Source organism: Cherax quadricarinatus, chromosome 29, assembly GCF_038502225.1.
Source record: "Cherax quadricarinatus isolate ZL_2023a chromosome 29, ASM3850222v1, whole genome shotgun sequence".
In the NCBI taxonomy this organism is placed as follows: Eukaryota; Metazoa; Arthropoda; class Malacostraca; order Decapoda; family Parastacidae; genus Cherax; species Cherax quadricarinatus.
Genome location: NC_091320.1, coordinates 12,513,874 through 12,533,631, shown reverse-complemented (window position 1 = coordinate 12,533,631; position 19,758 = coordinate 12,513,874). Strand labels below are relative to the sequence as shown.

The 19,758-nt window shown below is 43.7% G+C and overlaps 1 protein-coding gene across 1 annotated transcript in view; it reads right to left on the bottom strand.

Annotated features, from left to right (window-relative positions):
* LOC128690364 (reelin) overlaps window positions 1–19,758 on the bottom strand; it is an 871,665-nt gene that overhangs the window by 520,363 nt on the left and 331,544 nt on the right. Inside the window, exons 26-29 of the mRNA XM_070089797.1 lie at window positions 15,128–15,290; window positions 13,979–14,143; window positions 12,133–12,347; window positions 3,636–3,796 (exon numbers count right to left, since the gene is read on the bottom strand). Coding sequence (XP_069945898.1) covers window positions 3,636–3,796; window positions 12,133–12,347; window positions 13,979–14,143; window positions 15,128–15,290 — 704 coding nt within the window. The remainder of the gene's footprint in view (window positions 1–3,635; window positions 3,797–12,132; window positions 12,348–13,978; window positions 14,144–15,127; window positions 15,291–19,758) is intronic.

The window sequence follows — 19,758 nt, the reverse complement described above, 5'->3', positions numbered from 1 at the left end:
CCCTTGACCTTCCTGTCCTCCAGTGTTGTCAGACCGATTTCCCTTAACCTTTCTTCATAGGACATTCCCCTTAGCTCTGGAACTAGCCTTGTTGCAAACCTTTGCACTTTCTCTAATTTCTTGACGTGTTTGACCCTGTGTGGGTTCCAAACTGGTGCTGCGTACTCCAGTATGGGTCTGACGTACACAGTGTATAAAGTCTTGAACGATTCCTTACTGAGGTACCGGAACGCTATTCTCAGGTTTGCCAAGCGCCCATATGCCGCAGCAGTTATCTGGTTAATGTGTGCTTCTGGCGATGTACTCGGTATTATACTCACTCCTAGGTCTTTCTCCTTGAGCGAGGTTTGCAGCCTTTGGCCACCTAGCCTATACTCTGTCTGCAGTCTTCTTTGCCCTCAATAACAAAAAAAAGGCACAATACCGTGACTGGAACGATACAGTTTCTGGACCACACATCCAGCCTGTCCAGGTCTCTTTGTAGACCTGTCTGGTCCGCGTCTGATTTAATTCTCATTAACTTCACGTCATCTGTGCGTGTGTGTGTGTGTGTGTGTGTGTGTGTGTGTGTGTGTGTGTGTGTGTGTGTGTGTGTGTGTGTGTGTGTGTGTGCATGTCTGTGTGTGAGTGTCTGTGTGTATGTGTATGTGTGTGTGTGTGTGTGTGTGTGTGTGTGTGTGTGTGTGTGTGTGTGTGTGTGTGTGTGTGTGTGTGTACTCACCTATTTGTGGTTGCAGGGGTCGAGTCCTAGCTCCTGGCCCCGCCTCTTCACCGGTTGCTACTAGACCCTCTCTCTCCCCGCTCCATGAGCTTTATCAAACCTCGTCTTAAAACTGTGTATGGTTCCTGCCTCCACTACGTCACTTTCTAGGCTATTCCACTGCCTTACAACTCTATGACTGAAGAAATACTTCCTACTATCTCTCTGACTCATTTGTGTCTTCAACTTCCAATTGTGGCCTCTTGTTTCTGTGTCCCCTCCCTGGAACATCCTGTCCTTGTCCACCTTGTCTATTCCACGCAGTATTTTATATGTCGTTATCATGTCTCCCCTGACCCTCCTGTCCTCCAGTGTCGTCAGGCCGATTTCCCTTAATCTTTCTTCATAGGACATTCCCCTTAGCTCTGGAACTAACCTTGTTGCAAACCTTTGTACTTTCTCTAGTTTCTTGACGTGCTTTATCAAGTGCGGGTTCCAAACAGGTGCTGCATACTCCAGTATGGGCCTGACATACACGGTGTACAGTGTCTTGAATGATTCCTTACTAAGGTGTCGGAATGCTGTTCTCAGGTTTGCCAGGCGCCCATATGCTGCAGCAGTTATCTGATTGATGTGTGCTTCCGGAGACATGCTCGGTGTTATACTCACCCCAAGATCTTTCTCCTTGAGTGAGGTTTGCAGTCTTTGGCCACCTAGCCTATACTCTGTCTGTGGTCTTCTGTGCCCTTCCCCTATCTTCATGACTTTGCATTTGGCAGGATTAAATTCGAGAAGCCATTTGCTGGACCAGGTGTCCAGTCTGTCCAGGTCTCTTTGAAGTCCTGCCTGGTCCTCATCAGATTTAATTCTCCTCATTAACTTCACATCATCTGCAAACAGGGACACTTCTGAGTCTAACCCTTCCGTCATGTCGTTCACATATACCAAAAATAGCACTGGTCCTAGGACCGACCCCTGTGGGACCCCGCTCGTCACAGGTGCCCACTGTGATACATCATTACGTACCATGACTCGTTGTTGCCTCCCTGTCAGGTATTCTCTGATCCATTGCAGTGCTCTTCCTGTTATATGCGCCTGATGCTCTAGCTTCTGCACTAATCTCTTGTGAGGAACTGTGTCAAAGGCCTTCTTGCAGTCCAAGAAGATGCAATCAACCCACTCCTCTCTCTCTTGTCTTACTTCTGTTATTTTATCGTAAAACTCCAGAAGGTTTGTGACACAGGATTTGCCTTCCGTGAATCCGTGCTGGTTGGTATTTATACTCCTGTTCCGTTCCAGGTGCTCCACCACTCTCCTGATAATCTTCTCCATAATTTTGCATACTATACACGTCAATGACACAGGTCTATAGTTTAGTGCCTCTTTTCTGTCTCCTTTTTTGAAAATGGGAACTACATTTGCCGTCTTCCATACCTCAGGTAGTTGCCCAGTTTCCAGGGATGTGTTGAAGATTGTGGTAAGTGGTATGCACAACATATCTGCTCCCTCTCTAAGGACCCATGGAGAGATGTTGTCCGGTCCCATTGCCTTTGAGGTATCGATGTCCCTTAGCAGTTTCTTCACCTCCTCCTCATCTGTATGTATGTCGTCCAACACTTGTTGGTGTATTCCTTGTTGGTGTCCCCATCTGGTCTGTCCCCCCAGAGTCCTTCCTGTCTCTACTGTAAATACTTCCTTAAATCTCGTGTTGAGCTCCTCACATACCTCTTGATCGTTTCTTGTGAGTTCTCCACCTTCTTTCCTCAGCCTTATCACCTGGTCCTTGACTGTTGTCTTCCTCCTAATGTGGCTATACAGCAGTTTCGGGTCAGATTTGACTTTCGATGCTATGTCGTTTTCATACTGTCGCTGGGCCTCCCTCCTTATCTGCGCATACTCGTTTCTGGCTCTTCTACTAATCTCCTTGTTTTCCTGGGTCCTATGCCTCCTGTACCTTTTCCATTCTCTGTTGCACTTAGTTTTTGCCTCCCTACACCTTCGGGTAAACCAAGGACTCGTTTTGGTCTTCCTATTATTTCTGTTTCCCTTGGGAACAAAACTTTCCTCTGCCTCCTTGCACTTTGTTGCCACATATTCCATCATCTCGTTTACTGATTTTCCTACCATTTCTCTGTCCCACTGAACCTCCTGCAGGAAGTTTCTCATACCTGTGTAGTCCCCCCTTTTATAGTTTGGCCTGTCCCCTTCAGTTCCTGTTACCTTCTCCACTTGTAACTCTACTATATAGTCAAAACTCAGAACCACATGATCGCTAGCTCCAAGGGGCCTCTCGTAAGTGATGTCCTCGATGTCTGAACTGCTCAGGGTGAACACAAGATCCCGTCTTGCTGGCTCATCCTCCCCTCTCTCTCTGGTTGTGTCCCTGACATGTTGATGCATGAGGTTTTCAAGTACCACATCCATCATCTTGGCTCTCCATGTGGCTCCAAGTTTTCCCAGTCGATCTCCCTGTGGTATGTATGTGTGCATGTATGTGTGTATGTGTATGCGTGTGTATGTGTGTGTGTGTGTGTGTATGTGTGTGTGTGTGTGTGTGTGTGTGTGTGTGTGTGTGTGTGTGTGTGTGTGTGTGTGTGTGTGTGTGTGTGTGCATGTTTGTGTGTATGTGTTTGTGTTTGTGTGTATGTGTGTGTGTGTGTGTGTATGTGTGTGTGTGTGTGTGTGTGTGTGTGTGTGTGTGTGTGTGTGTGTGTGTGTGTGTGCATGTATGTGTGTATGTGTATGTGTATGTGTGTATGTGTGTGTGTGTGTGTGTGTGTGTGTGTGTGTGTGTGTGTGTGTGTGTGTGTGTGTGTATGTGTGTGTGTGTGCACTTACCTGTATGTGGTTGCAGGTGTTGAGTCTCAGAGTGTAGATGTGTCACACAGTAAATAAATCCTGCCTCAACACTGCAGCTGTAACATGCAAGACGTACCATTGTAACCTTTGTCACACTTGCAGAGACCAGCGGCGGTACAGAGGCCGTGACCATGACAGGCATAGGGGCAGGGTGGGCCTATGTAGAAGCCTCGCAGGGCAAACTCTCCTGTTGCAGTCTCACCAGGGTTGTCCTGCACCCACCTGACCTGCACTGACCTGCAACATGCAAGAAACCTTTAATCATTACTGGCAGTGACCCTTCAGTGGAAGAGCTCTTGATCCAAGGAAATATAATTACCCTCCCCTTCCTTGGATCAAGCCTGTTTGCCTTCACTTTATTGGACACTGTATAACTCTTGCTGGTTTAACGCTTTCCCTGAGTATAATAATAATATTGAAAATGAGGATCTTCAACGTCCTCATCAAAAGTGTGAAGGACTCGCTCATCAACAGTGTGAAGGACTCGCTCATCAACAGTGTGAAGGACTCACTCATCAACAGTGTGAAGGACTCGCTCATCAACAGTGTGAAGACTCACTCATCAACAGTGTGAAGACTCACTCATCAACAGTGTGAAGGACTCACTCATCAACAGTGTGAAGGACTCACTCAACAACAGTGTGAAGGACTCACTCAACAACAGTGTGAAGGACTCACTCAACAACAGTGTGAAGGACTCACTCAACAACAGTGTGAAGGACTCACTCAACAACAGTGTGAAGGACTCACTCAACAACAGTGTGAAGGACTCACTCAACAACAGTGTGAAGGACTCACTCATCAACAGTGTGATGACTCGCTCGTCAACAGTGTGAAGACTCACTCATCAACAGTGTGAAGGACTCACTCAACAACAGTGTGAAGGACTCACTCAACAACAGTGTGAAGGACTCACTCATCAACAGTGTGATGACTCGCTCGTCAACAGTGTGATGACTCACTCATCAACAGTGTGAAGATTCACTCATCAACAGTGTGAAGATTCACTCATCAACAGCGTGAAGATTCACTCATAAACAGTGTGAAGATTCACTCATCAACAGTGTGAAGATTCACTCATCAACAGTGTGAAGATTCACTCATCAACAGTGTGAAGATTCACTCATCAACAGTTTGAGGGACTCACTCATCAACATTATGAAGGACTCACTCATCAACAGTGTGAAGACACTCATCAACAGCTTGAAGGACTCACTCATCAACATTATGAAGGACTAACTCATCAACAGTGTGAAGGAATCACTCATCAACAGTTTGAAGGACTCACTCATCAACATTATGAAGGACTAACTCATCAACAGTGTGAAAGACTAACTCATCAACAGTGTGAAGGACTAACTAATCAACAGTGTGAAGAACTTACTCATCAAAAGTGCGAAGGACTCACTCATCAGCATTATGAAGGACTCACTCATCAGCATTATGAAGGACTCACTCATCAACAGTTTGAAGGACTCACTCATCAACATCATGAAGGACTCACTCATCAGCATTATGAAGGACTCACTCATCAACAGTTTGAAGGACTCACTCATCAACATCATGAAGGACTAACTCATCAACAGTGTGAAGGACTCACACATCAACATCATGAAGGACTCATTCATCAACATCATGAAGGACTCACACATCAACATCATGAAGGACTCACTCATCAACATCATGAAGGACTCACACATCAACATCATGAAGGACTCATTCATCAACATCATGAAGGACTCACACATCAACATCATGAAGGACTCACTCATCAACATCATGAAGGACTCACACATCAACATCATGAAGGACTCACTCATCAACATCATGAAGGACTCACTCATCAACATCATGAAGGACTCATTCATCAACATCATGAAGGACTCACTCATCAACATCATGAAGGACTCACACATCAACATCATGAAGGACTCATTCATCAACATCATGAAGGACTCACACATCAACATCATGAAGGACTCACTCATCAACATCATGAAGGACTCATTCATCAACATCATGAAGGACTCACACATCAACATCATGAAGGACTCACTCATCAACATCATGAAGGACTCACTCATCAACATCATGAAGGACTCACTCATCAACATCATGAAGGACTCACTCATCAACATCATGAAGGACTCATTCATCAACATCATGAAGGACTCACACATCAACATCATGAAGGACTCATTCATCAACATCATGAAGGACTCACACATCAACATCATGAAGGACTCACTCATCAACATCATGAAGGACTCACTCATCAACATCATGAAGGACTCACTCATCAACATCATGAAGGACTCACTCATCAACATCATGAAGGACTCACTCATCAACATCATGAAGGACTCACTCATCAACATCATGAAGGACTCACTCATCAACATCATGAAGGACTCACTCATCAACATCATGAAGGACTCACACATCAACATCATGAAGGACTCATTCATCAACATCATGAAGGACTCACACATCAACATCATGAAGGACTCACTCATCAACATCATGAAGGACTCATTCATCAACATCATGAAGGACTCACACATCAACATCATGAAGGACTCACTTATCAACATCATGAAGGACTCACACATCAAAATCATGAAGGACTCACTCATCAACATCATGAAGGACTCACACATCAACATCATGAAGGACTCACTCATCAACATCATGAAGGACTCACTCATCAACATCATGAAGGACTCACTCATCAACATCATGAAGGACTCACTCATCAACATCATGAAGGACTCACACATCAACATCATGAAGGACTCACTCATCAACATCATGAAGGACTCACTCATCAACATCATGAAGGACTCACTCATCAACATCATGAAGGACTCACTTATCAACATCATGAAGGACTCACACATCAAAATCATGAAGGACTCACTCATCAACATCATGAAGGACTCACACATCAACATCATGAAGGACTCACTCATCAACATCATGAAGGACTCACTCATCAACATCATGAAGGACTCACTCATCAACATCATGAAGGACTCACTCATCAACATCATGAAGGACTCACTCATCAACATCATGAAGGACTCACTCATCAACATCATGAAGGACTCACTCATCAACATCATGAAGGACTCACACATCAACATCATGAAGGACTCACTCATCAACATCATGAAGGACTCACTCATCAACATCATGAAGGACTCACTCATCAACATCATGAAGGACTCACTTATCAACATCATGAAGGACTCACACATCAAAATCATGAAGGACTCACTCATCAACATCATGAAGGACTCACACATCAACATCATGAAGGACTCACTCATCAACATCATGAAGGACTCACTCATCAACATCATGAAGGACTCACTCATCAACATCATGAAGGACTCACTCATCAACATCATGAAGGACTCACTCATCAACATCATGAAGGACTCACTCATCAACATCATGAAGGACTCACTCATCAACATCATGAAGGACTCACACATCAACATCATGAAGGACTCACTCATCAACATCATGAAGGACTCACTCATCAACATCATGAAGGACTCACTCATCAACATCATGAAGGACTCACTCATCAACATCATGAAGGACTCACTCATCAACGGAATGATGGTGTCACTCGTGAAAGAGAGATGGACTAGTGTTGACATCTCGTGTCAGTTCTCCTCGTCTTGCTTGTGAGAACACAACTGAGGTTGATGTTAAGAGGTTCTAATTTCACAACACATTAACACGTTTCTATCATCGTATTCCAGCCATAATGAAGAACACGTTAACATCACATGGTCATAGTTTTCTCTCATGTGACTCCACGTACTAACACATTCCCACGATGACATGACACTAAGGGATGGCAGGGGACCTTCATGCCGTCACTCACAGAGAACTGAGCTAAGTAGGCTGGCAGGGTGGTTGGTGTGCTAGGTAGGCTGGCAGGGTGGTTGGTGTGCTAGGTAGGCTGGCAGGGTGGTTGGTGTGCTAGGTAGGCTGGCAGGGTGGTTGGTGTGCTAGGTAGGCTGGCAGGGTGGTTGGTGTGCTAGGTAGGCTGGCAGGGTGGTTGGTGTGCTAGGTAGGCTGGCATGGTGGTTGGTGTGCTAGGTAGGGTGGCAGGGTGGTTGGTGTGCTAGGTAGGCTGGCAGGGTGGTTGGTGTGCTAGGTAGGATGGCAGGGTGGTTGGTGTGCTAGGTAGGCTGGCAGGGTGGTTGGTGTGCTAGGTAGGCTGGCAGGGTGGTTGGTGTGCTAGGTAGGCTGGCAGGGTGGTTGGTGAGCTAGGTAGGCTGGCATGGTGGTTGGTGTGCTAGGTAGGCTGGCAGGGTGGTTGGTGTGCTAGGTAGGCTGGCAGGGTGGTTGGTGTGCTAGGTAGGCTGGCATGGTGGTTGGTGTGCTAGGTAGGCTGGCAGGGTGGTTGGTGTGCTAGGTAGGCTGGCAGGGTGGTTGGTGTGCTAGGTAGGCTGGCAGGGTGGTTGGTGTGCTAGGTAGGCTGGCAGGGTGGTTGGTGTGCTAGGTAGGCTGGCAGGGTGGTTGGTGTGCTAGGTAGGCTGGCAGGGTGGTTGGTGTGCTAGGTAGTCTGGCAGGGTGGTTGGTGTGTTAGGCTGGCAGGGTGGTTTATGTGCTAGGTAGGCTGGCAGGGTGGTTGGTGTGCTAGTTAGCCTGGTAGGGTGGTTGGTCTGTTAGGTAGGCTGGCAGGGTGGTTGATGGCCTTGGTAGGCTGGCAGAGTGGTTGATGTGTTAGGCTGGCAGGGTGGTTGGTGTGTTAGGTAGGCCGGCAGGGTGGTTGGTGTGCTAGGTAGGATGGCAGGGTGGTTGGTGTGCTAGGTAGGCTGGCAGGGTGGTTGGTGTGCTAGGTAGGCCGGCAGGGTGGTTGGTGTGCTAGGTAGGCCGGCAGGGTGGTTGGTGTGCTAGGTAGGCTGGCAGGGTGGTTGGTGTGCTAGTTAGCCTGGTAGGGTGGTTGGTGTGCTAGGTAGGCTGGCAGGGTGGTTGGTGTGCGGGTTATATTAACTGGTGGGAAGGATAGTTCCAGCGTACAGAAGGCAGGGTTATATTAACTGGTGGGGAGGATAGTTCTAGCGTACAGAAGGCAGGGTTATATTAACTGGTGGGGAGGATAGTTCTAGCGTACAGAAGGCAGGGTTATATTAACTGGTGGGGAGGATAGTTATAGCGTACAGATGGCAGGGTTATATTAACTGGTGGGGAGGATAGTTCCAGCGTACAGAAGGCAGGGTTATATTAACTGGTGGGGAGGATAGTTCCAGCGTACAGAAGGCAGGGTTATATTAACTGGTGGGGAGGATAGTTCTAGCGTACAGAAGGCAGGGTTATATTAACTGGTGGGGAGGATAGTTCTAGCGTACAGAAGGCAGGGTTATATTAACTGGTGGGGAGGATAGTTCCAGCGTACAGAAGGCAGGGTTATATTAACTGGTGGGAAGGATAGTTCCAGCGTACAGAAGGCAGGGTTATATTAACTGGTGGGGAGGATAGTTCCAGCGTACAGAAGGCAGGGTTATATTAACTGGTGGGAAGGATAGTTCCAGCGTACAGAAGGCAGGGTTATATTAACTGGTGGGGAGGATAGTTCTAGCGTACAGAAGGCAGGGTTATATTAACTGGTGGGGAGGATAGTTCTAGCGTACAGAAGGCAGGGTTATATTAACTGGTGGGGAGGATAGTTCCAGCGTACAGAAGGCAGGGTTATATTAACTGGTGGGGAGGATAGTTTCAACGTACAGAAGGCAGGGTTATATTAACTGGTGGGGAGGATAGTTCCAGCGTACAGAAGGCAGGGTTATATTAACTGGTGGGGAGGATAGTTCTAGCGTACAGAAGGCAGGGTTATATTAACTGGTGGGGAGGATAGTTCCAGCGTACAGAAGGCAGGATTATATTAACTGGTGGGGAGGATAGTTCCAGCGTACAGAAAGCAGGATTATATTAACTGGTGGGGAGGATAGTTCCAGCGTACAGAATGCAGGATTATATTAACTGGTGGGGAGGATAGTTATAGCGTACAGATGGCAGGGTTATATTAACTGGTGGGGAGGATAGTTCCAGCGTACAGAAGGCAGGGTTATATTAACTGGTGGGGAGGATAGTTCCAGCGTACAGAAGGCAGGGTTATATTAACTGGTGGGGAGGATAGTTCCAGCGTACAGAAGGCAGGGTTATATTAACTGGTGGGGAGGATAGTTCTAGCGTACAGAAGGCAGGGTTATATTAACTGGTGGGGAGGATAGTTCTAGCGTACAGAAGGCAGGGTTATATTAACTGGTGGGGAGGATAGTTCTAGCGTACAGAAGGCAGGGTTGTATTAACTGGTAGGGAGGATAGTTCTAGCGTACAGAAGGCAGGGTTATATTAACTGGTGGGGAGGATAGTTCCAGCGTAGAGAAGGCAGGGTTATATTAAGTGGTGGGGAGGATTGTTCCAGCGTACAGAAGGCAGGGTTATATTAACTGGTGGGGAGGATAGTTCCAACGTACAGAAGGCAGGGTTATATTAACTGGTGGGAAGGATAGTTCCAGCGTACAGAAGGCAGGGTTATATTAACTGGTGGGGAGGATAGTTCCAGCGTACAGAAGGCAGGGTTATATTAACTGGTGGGGAGGATAGTTCCAGCGTACAGAAGGCAGGGTTATATTAACTGGTGGGGAGGATAGTTCCAGCGTACAAAAGGCAGGGTTATATTAACTGGTGGGGAGGATAGTTCCAGCGTACAGAAGGCAGGGTTATATTAACTGGTGGGGAGGATAGTTCCAGCGTACAGAAGGCAGGGTTATATTAACTGGTGGGGAGGATAGTTCCAGCGTACAGAAGGCAGGGTTATATTAACTGGTGGGGAGGATAGTTCCAGCGTACAGAAGGCAGGGTTATATTAACTGGTGGGGAGGATAGTTCCAGCGTACAGAAGGCAATGTTATATTAACTGGTGGGGAGGATAGTTCCAGCGTACAGAAGGCAGGGTTATATTAACTGGTGGGAAGGATAGTTCCAGCGTACAGAAGGCAGGGTTATATTAACTGTTGGGGAGGATAGTTCCAGCGTACAGAAGGCAGGGTTATATTAACTGGTGGGGAGGATAGTTCCAGCGTACAGAAGGCAGGGTTACATTAACTGGTGGGGAGGATAGTTCCAGCGTACAGAAGGCAGGGTTATATTAACTGTTGGGGAGGATAGTTCCAGCGTACAGAAGGCAGGGTTATATTAACTGGTGGGAAGGATAGTTCCAGCGTACAGAAGGCAGGGTTATATTAACTGGTGGGGAGGATAGTTCCAGCGTACAGAAGGCAGGGTTATATTAACTGGTGGGGAGGATAGTTCCAGCGTACAGAAGGCAGGGTTATATTAACTGGTGGGGAGGATAGTTCCAGCGTACAGAAGGCAGGGTTATATTAACTGGTGGGGAGGATAGTTCCAGCGTACAGAAGGCAGGGTTATATTAACTGGTGGGAAGGATAGTTCCAGCGTACAGAAGGCAGGGTTATATTAACTGGTGGGGAGGATAGTTCCAGCGTACAGAAGGCAGGGTTATATTAACTGGTGGGGAGGATAGTTCCAGCGTACAGAAGGCAGGGTTATATTAACTGGTGGGGAGGATAGTTCCAGCGTACAGAAGGCAGGGTTATATTAACTGGTGGGGAGGATAGTTCCAGCGTACAGAAGGCAGGGTTATATTAACTGGTGGGGAGGATAGTTCTAGATAACCTCTACATTTACATTATTGTGTTCTCTGTATACACCAGTTTATATGTTTAGGATAATAGTTGACTAATGCAGTAGGTGGACGTTGTGTCAATGTGTTATATGAGAATATTCTGTGACATGTAGAGAGGATGGAACAAAACAGAATGACTTCGAGAGTGTTTAAATCTGTAGTGGAGGGAAGGCGGGGTAGGGGTCGGCCTAGGAAATGTTGGAGGGAGGGGGTAAAGGAGGTTTCGGGTGCGAGGGGCTTGTACTTCCACCAGGCATGCGTGAGCGTGTCAGATAGGAGCAAATGGAGACAAATGGTTTTTAATACTTGACGTGCTGTTGGAGTGTGAGCAAAGTAACATTTATGAAGGGATTCAGGGAAACCGGCAGGCCGGACTTGAGTCCTGGAGATGGGAAGTACAGTGCCTGCACTCTGAAGAGGGGTGTTAATGTTGCAGTTTTATAACTGTAGTGTAAAGCACCCTTCTGGCAAGACAGTGATGGAATGAATGATGATGAAAGTTTTTCTTTTTCTGGCCACCCTGCCTTGGTGGGAAACGGCCGATGTGTTAATAAAAAAAAATTCTCTGGGAGAGGTGACCACTAAGTACAGTAATTAAAATGAATATGAGAGTGATGGCGAGTCCTTCCCTCTGTTATTATATAAAGTATTGTTATCTGGGTACAAACGACCTTATACGGTGGTCACCAATGGTGATATTCTAGACTGTTATACGGTATATTTTGGGTTAGAAATATGTCGTCTCTGTTAGCAATCTGTCTTTCAAATATCAACAGGAGAACAGTTGACTATGCCAATAGTACTAAATACACCATTGTCATGCTGCCTTTTGCCTCACCCTTGGGCCAGTCTGTGGTCCACAGGAAGCAGGACTCGGGTCCATGGTCCGTGGTGGCCTGGGTGATACACGCTGGGTTCCTTGGGACCATGACAGTGAAGAGCTGAAGCAGGACATCCCTCCTCCACCAGGGCCCAGGTGACACCACCATCCTTGGAGTACTGCAGGAGCACAGGCCGCCCCTCCTTCGAGAGTTTGTCGCATCCTACGCTGATCTACAACAGGTCATAAAGACAACTTACTGAATGTAGTTAAGACGCGTGTGTGTCTGGACCTTAACAGACATACACCAGTACACAGAGTCTACACTACTTGTGTTGAATTACCCACACAGGTATCGTGCTTCATATAAATTTAACAATAACAGCAACAAAAACAAAAAAAATATGAATTATAACAACAACACTTGGTCAGACTGCAACCACAGATCCGGTCTTTACAATCTTGTTCAACTACCCTAATAGCTAATAGGAAAGACTTTGGCTTAATGGTAAACATTTGGTACGAATTAAAGCTGATTTACTACAATTGTTTCTGTCCCTGGACCAATGTATGTGGTATGAAGCCAGGTACATGAATGGTACACAATACCGACAAGATAAAGAATTAGAAACATGTGGCTAATTGTTCATCATAAATTAAGCTCTTTGACTGACTTAAATGGTTTTAACATGGTTAGTTTCGATGCTACTTCCTTATTTACAAAAGTTCCCGTTGATGATTTATTAAGTTTCTTATCTGAAGAACTTGTTAATCACGATTTACCATTGCCAGTTCCTACCATCATTAAACTTATTAAACTTTGCATTGTTGATGCAAAATTTATATTTAATGATAAGTTTTACATTCAGAAGTTTGGTATGGCAATGGGAAATCCTCTTTCACCTGTTCTTAGTAACCTATGCATTTATTTTTTTGAAACAAGGCTGCTTAACACAATCCTCCCTGATAGAGCTAAATGGTTCAGATATGTTGATGATATTTTGTGTCTTATGCCCAAGAATGTAGATATACACCATTTCCTTGTTAAATTAAATAGCTTTGCCCATTCTATAAACTTTACTGTTGAATTTGAGAAAAAACTCATTGCCTTTTCTAGATGTTTTAATTATTAAGGGTAATAATGAATTCAAATTTAAAATTTACAGAAAACCTACAAATAACTGTTCCTATGTCCACTATTATTCTTCACATCAAGATAGAGTTAAACTGTTGGTTTTCTCATCAATGTTCTTGAGATCTTTGCATAGTTGTAGTCCAGAGTTCATAGATGAAGAAATATCCAGAATTTATGAGAGAGCTAAATCTTTTAAAATCTTTTAAAGTTGCAAGAAATACTTTTTACAATCCAAAAAGGGACAACCAGCCTTATTCAACTAAAAATATGTTGGTTCTCCCTTACCATGAAAACTTGGTTGATATGCCTTCTCTTCTTAAGACTTTTAATATCAAAGTTGTATTTAAAAATCTTGATACAGTAAAAAAAACTTTTGATAAAGAATTCCCCCCAAAATGCTGATGGATGTGTCTATAAGATTCCTTGTAAAATTTGCGATAAAGTTTATTACTGTCAAACTGGTAAAAATCTCAAACTAAGATTAAAACAACATAAATATAGCATTAGAATTGGACAAGATTCCAATGCTCTATTTATTCATTAAATGAGAGGAATAAGCTTGCAAAGGAGGTAATGGAAGCTCACATCAGACGAGGATACCAGTGAAGCCAAGATTTTTGACAACTACTGCAGTTGACGAAAGCTTGAGAGCCAGGGTCTGGGAGCTGAAGTTCAACCCCATGAGGATAGCTAGGCAATTACAGCTAGGTAACAACACAAGTAACGCACCTGGAAGGCGATAACGTCATCAATGGATAAGGTAAGCGGGTTGGTTACCGCTTGACGGACTGCTTCAGTACCGTCCATGACCTGAGCGATGTCATCACTGTCACAGTAGTTAAGGTGATGGTTACCCGTCACCCTCAACCACGGTGACGCCACCACTGAGCTCGGCTGTAACACAACAAACAGTAACACATATTATAATGTATCTAGCATGCGTCTGTAAGTCAAACTTTTAAAATAATGTTGAATATTTATGACCGAAAAGTTACAGGTCAGAAACACTTCACAAAGTTCCTTTGTTGACTCATGAAATCGTAATAACACGACTGCAAAAAAAAAAAAAAAAAAAAAAATCGGGAAACAGGTGAGGTTTAAAACCCATAGTGACAAGTGAGACCTTAAACTCACAGGACAGTGTATTAACACACTGGCCTGTGTTATAGTACTTGATCATAATTATAATTACTATCGCATTTGTTTTGTGTTTCGTGAGGTGAAGTCCAGTATCTTTACTTAATTCATGGTATAACTTAACAAATCTTTGAGGTATGAGCTTTGCTCAGACTTCTCCAACACAACTGTCAGACCTCTCCAACACAACTGTCAGACCTCTCCAACACAACTGTCAGACCTCTCCAACACAACATCAGACCTCTCCAACACAACTGTCAGACCTCTCCAACACAACTGTTAGACCTCTCCAACACAACTGTTAGACCTCTCCAACACAACTGTCAGACCTCTCCAACACAACTGTCAGACCTCTCCAACACAACTGTCAGACCTCTCCAACACAACTGTTAGACCTCTCCAACACAACTGTTAGACCTCTCCAACAAAACTGTCAGACCTCTCCAACACAACTGTTAGACCTCTCCAACACAGTTGTCCTCAGTGATTTGATAAGTTATACCAAGAATTAAGAGAAGCTCCTGGACTTCACATTACGAAACAGACAAAGCAAATGTGATAGTAATTATGTACAAGGTAGATTATATTGTTGATTAAAAAAATGATAAAATTTTCCTTGTTTAACTTTCTTGGAATTATCTTTTTTTCTTGGGGGGGGGGGTGAGGAAGCTGGGGAGAGAGGGGGGAAAAGGGGAGGGGGAGAGCGAAAAATCTCAGCATAGTGCGCTGCAGGATACTAACAGAAAAGTCTGCTTGTATGGTGCTGGTCTGAGTGTCAGCAGAGATCTTGAGGTTATCAAAGGCCCACTGGTTCCTGGCATGGTGGCTGGGTTGCCACAGTCTGAACCTCACAACCTCAGACTCACTCTTCACTACCTCCTCCTCAAGCTCGCCACGGAACAATCTGTAATCGATGACAATTAATATAAAAGAAGCTTAATATAAACTTTTCTTATAATACGGTACAATACAATACTTTATTTGGACATGATACATAGTTGTACAAGGAATTAAAGTAGTTGGGTGTACATGCCAGCAGCGCCTTGTATGCAGAACATTATGGGCAGACTTAAAATTAACTTAAAATTAAGTAAGCAATGATAGATTCAGTGGTAAAAATTAACGTAAACAATTTACAATATGAAGTACAATTGAGTAATTGCAACAGTGAAGTTTGAACATTTCAATTTTGAAACATTTAGTTGTGAATTTGTCGCATTACAATGTATAACATAACAAGATGATCAATTTTCTATTATTGTCTTGAAGTTTTAAGATTTAAGTAAATGGGAAATTTATTAAGTATTGATTATTTAGTCCAGAGCGAGTAAGTGGTTTTATAGAAGAGTCTTAAATTTGTTTTCAGGCCTGGTTACTTTAGTAATTTCTGGTAATGAATTCCAGATTTTGGGGCCCTTTATGTGCATATAGTTTTTACCCAGTATGATATGGACACGGGGTACATCAAAAAGTGATCTGTGTCTTGTGTTATGGTCGTGTGTCCTGTTAAGGTTAGTAAGGAGAAGTTTGAGTGGAGGGTTTATGTTTGAGTGTATTGTTCTATGTATGTAGTAGGTGCAAGAATAAGTGTGGATGTGCTTTATGGTGAGCAGATTTAGACTTTTGAATAAAGGTGGAGTATGCTGTAGTGAGTGGGAATTTGTTATCATTCTGATTGCAGCCTTTTGCTGGGTTATTGGTGGTTTTAGGTGATTTAATATTGTTGATCCCCATGCACAAATTCCATATGTGAGATAAGGGTAGATGAGTGAATGATACAGTGCAAGAAGAGCTGATTGTGGAACATAGTACCGTATCTTTGATAGTATGCCTACTGTCTTAGAGATTTTCTTGGAAATCTGTTGTATATGTGTCTGAAATTTGAGGCTACTGTCTAGGTGGATTCCTAGGAATTTTCCCTCAGAGTGTCTTGTGATTGGTGATCCATTTAGTGTTATGTTAAGTGGAACATTTGCACCTCTGGTTCCAGACTGAATGAAATAGGTTTTGCCAGTATTTAGGGTAAGTTTATTAGTCATCATCCAGGTAGATATTTTCTGCAATTTAGCATTGACAGTGTTTGCTAGTATGACTGGGTTTGGGTGGGAGAAGACGTATGTAGTGTCATCTGCAAATATTACGGGTTTGAGTAGCTGTGATGCATTTGGTAGGTCACTGATGCAGATGAGAAAGAGGAGTGGCCCAAGGACACTTCCCTGTGGGACTCCTACTGTGACTGGTTGTGTGGAAGAGTTTGTACAATTTGCGTACACGTATTGGCTTCTGTTACTAAGGTATGTCTTTAGGTAGTGTGTTTATTTAGTGTGAAGCAATTCATGGTCGACTGTATCAAAAGCTTTACGTAAGTCAATGAAAATTCCCAGTGGGACTTCTTTCTTCTCGAGAGCGGTATATATTAGCTCTAGCATAAAAAAACCAACCATACCCCCGGCCGGGATTGAACCCGCGGTCATAGTCTCAAAACTCCAGCCCGTAGCTCTAGCATGTGTATAATAGCATCATTTGTACTTTTATTATTCCTGAATCCAAACTGACAGGGGTTTAGTATGTTGTTTGAGTCGATGTAGGAATAGATCCGTCTGTGAATTAATTTTTCAAAGATTTTAGAGAGTAGTGGTAAGTTAGAAATTGGTCTATAGTTATTCAAGTCGGCTTGATCACCTCCTTTATGGATTGGGGTGACCCTCGCTATTTTGAGCACTGCTGGGAAGGTGGAGGATTCAATGGATTTGTTAAAGAGTGTTGCAATAATTGGTGATAGTACTTGTGAAGCTTTTTTGTACATAAAAGTAGGCAAGTTGTTTATGTCTCCTGAGCGAGACCTCTGTTGGGTTGGTTGGAACTAGGAATAGTGTATGCAGGTAGGTGCCTGTGAGGTAGTCTGATGGACGGGTGTTTGAGCCTGGGATTTTGCTTGCTACATTCTTTCCTATGGTGAAGAAAACATTGAGTCTATTTGCTGTTTCAGTTGGTGTGAGTAGGGGTTCGTCTGATTTTGTTAATTTGATTTTGTTTTTGGATATCCTTTTAGTTCCTAGAATTTCAGATAGGGTTTTCCAGGTCTTTTTCATGTTACCTTTGATGTTTTGTAATCTGTTCTCATAATACAATTTTATGACCTTCTTATCATGCTGGTAAGGGCTGACGAGTAACGTGTAGACTGGTCTCTAGTTATTTGACCCATTCTGTACTGTTTTTCGTATTAGTGTTTTGTATTAATGGATTTGAGGATGGTGTGTGTTAGCTATGGACTATTCAGTCTCTTAGCTGTGAGCTGCTTAGCTTTTTTAGGGCAATGCTTGTTAAAGAGGTAGTGGGTTCTTCTTATAAAATTATGAATACATTCATTCATGTCTGTATATGTTTCAAGCTCATTATGCCAGTCAACGTTATTCACAGCTGCTATAAAAGTATTTACTGCTGTCTCGTTATGTAGTCTGAAGGTAACTTTAGTAGTGTCTTGGGGAAGTTTACCTAGGTTGGTTATGAGAAAGGTAGGGTAGTGGTCCGTAGTGTTGTCTGTGATAATGCCTGATTTTAAAGGGGATATGGTGTTAGTCCAGATGTGGTCCAATAAAGAGATACTATTCTGGGAGATTCTTCTAGGTTTTGATATTGTTGGTAGCAACAAGCAGTTGCTCATAGTGTTTGTGAATTCGGTTACTTGTGGGTCCTGGTCTTGTAGTAGATTTATGTTGAGATCTCCTGTTAGTAGCAGGCGGCCTTTGTTCATATGTGCATCAGTTATCAAATTCCCTAATTTTTCACTAAGAACATAAGAACATAAGAAAGAAGGAACACTGCAACAGGCCTACTGACCCATGCAGAGCAGATCCATGTCCTCCCCCCGGATTAGCCCAATGAGCCCCCCCGGATTAGCCCAATGACCCACCCAGTCTGGTCACCTCCACTCAAGGAAGGAGCACGGCACGAGACTCAACAGCACAAGCTAGTCAGGTCCAACTAACACCCACCCACACCCACTCATGTATTTATCTAACCTATTTTTAAAACTACACAACGTTTTAGCCTCAATAACTGTACTCGGGAGCTTGTTCCACTCATCCACAACTCTATTACCAAACCAGTGCCTTCCTATATCCTTCCTGAATCTGAATTTTTCCAACTTGAAACCATTGCTGCGAGTCCTGTCTTGGCTGGAAATTTTCAGCACGCTATTTACATCCCCTTTATTTATTCCTGTTTTTCATTTATACACCTCGATCATATCCCCCCTAATTCTACGCCTTTCGAGAGAGTGCAGATTCAGGGCCCTCAGTCTATCCTCATAGGGAAGATTTCTGATATATGGGGTTATCTTTGTCATCCTCCTCTGTACGTTTTCCAGAGCATTTATATCCATTCTGTAATACGGTGACCAGAACTGAGCAGCATAGTCTCAATGAGGCCTAACTAAGGATATACAGAGTTGAAGAACAACCTGAGGACTTCTATTATTTATACTTCTAGATATGAAGCCAAGAATTCTGTTAGCTTTATTGCGAACACTAATGCACTGTTGTCTTGGTTTTGGGTTACTGCTAACCAGAACTCCTAAATCCTTTTCGCAATCGGTAGTATTAAGATCTACATTATTTAGTTTATATGTGGCATGGTTATTTAACTGTCCAACATTTAGAACTTTGCATTTGTCAATATTAAACTGCATCTGTCACTTCTCCGACCATTGCATCAGTCTATTCAAATCATCCTGGAGCGCTTTAGTGTCCTCATTAGAATGAATAGGACGGCCTATTTTGGTGTCATCAGCAAATTTGCTTATGCCGCTATTTATTCCCTTATCTATGTCGTTTATGTAAATTGTGAACAACAACGGGCCCAACATTGACCCCTGAGGAACACCGCTTGTGGCGTGCCCCCATTCTGCCTATTTGTCAGCCATGCCTCTACCCAGGAAAAAACTTCTCCTCCTATTCCGTGTGCCTTAAGTTTCCTCAATAGCCTCTGGTGTGGAACTCTATCGAAAGCCTTACTGAAGTTCATATACACAATATCATATTCATTACCATGATCTACCTCCTCAAACACCTTAGTGAAAAAAGTTAGTAAATTCGTAAGACAGGAACGCCCCTTTGTAAAACCGTGTTGAGATTCATTAATCAATCTGTGCCTATCAAGATGGCTACGAATTGCTTCGGCAATTATTGATTCCATAAATTTTCCCACTATGGAGGTAAGGCTTATTGGTCTACAGTTCGAAGCCAAGAACCTGTCACCTGCCTTGTAAATAGGTATTACATTTACCATTTTCCACTTATCAGGCACTATGCCAGTTTGTAGTCATATGTTTAAAAGATTAGCCAAAGGTATGCTAAGTTCCTTTTTACATT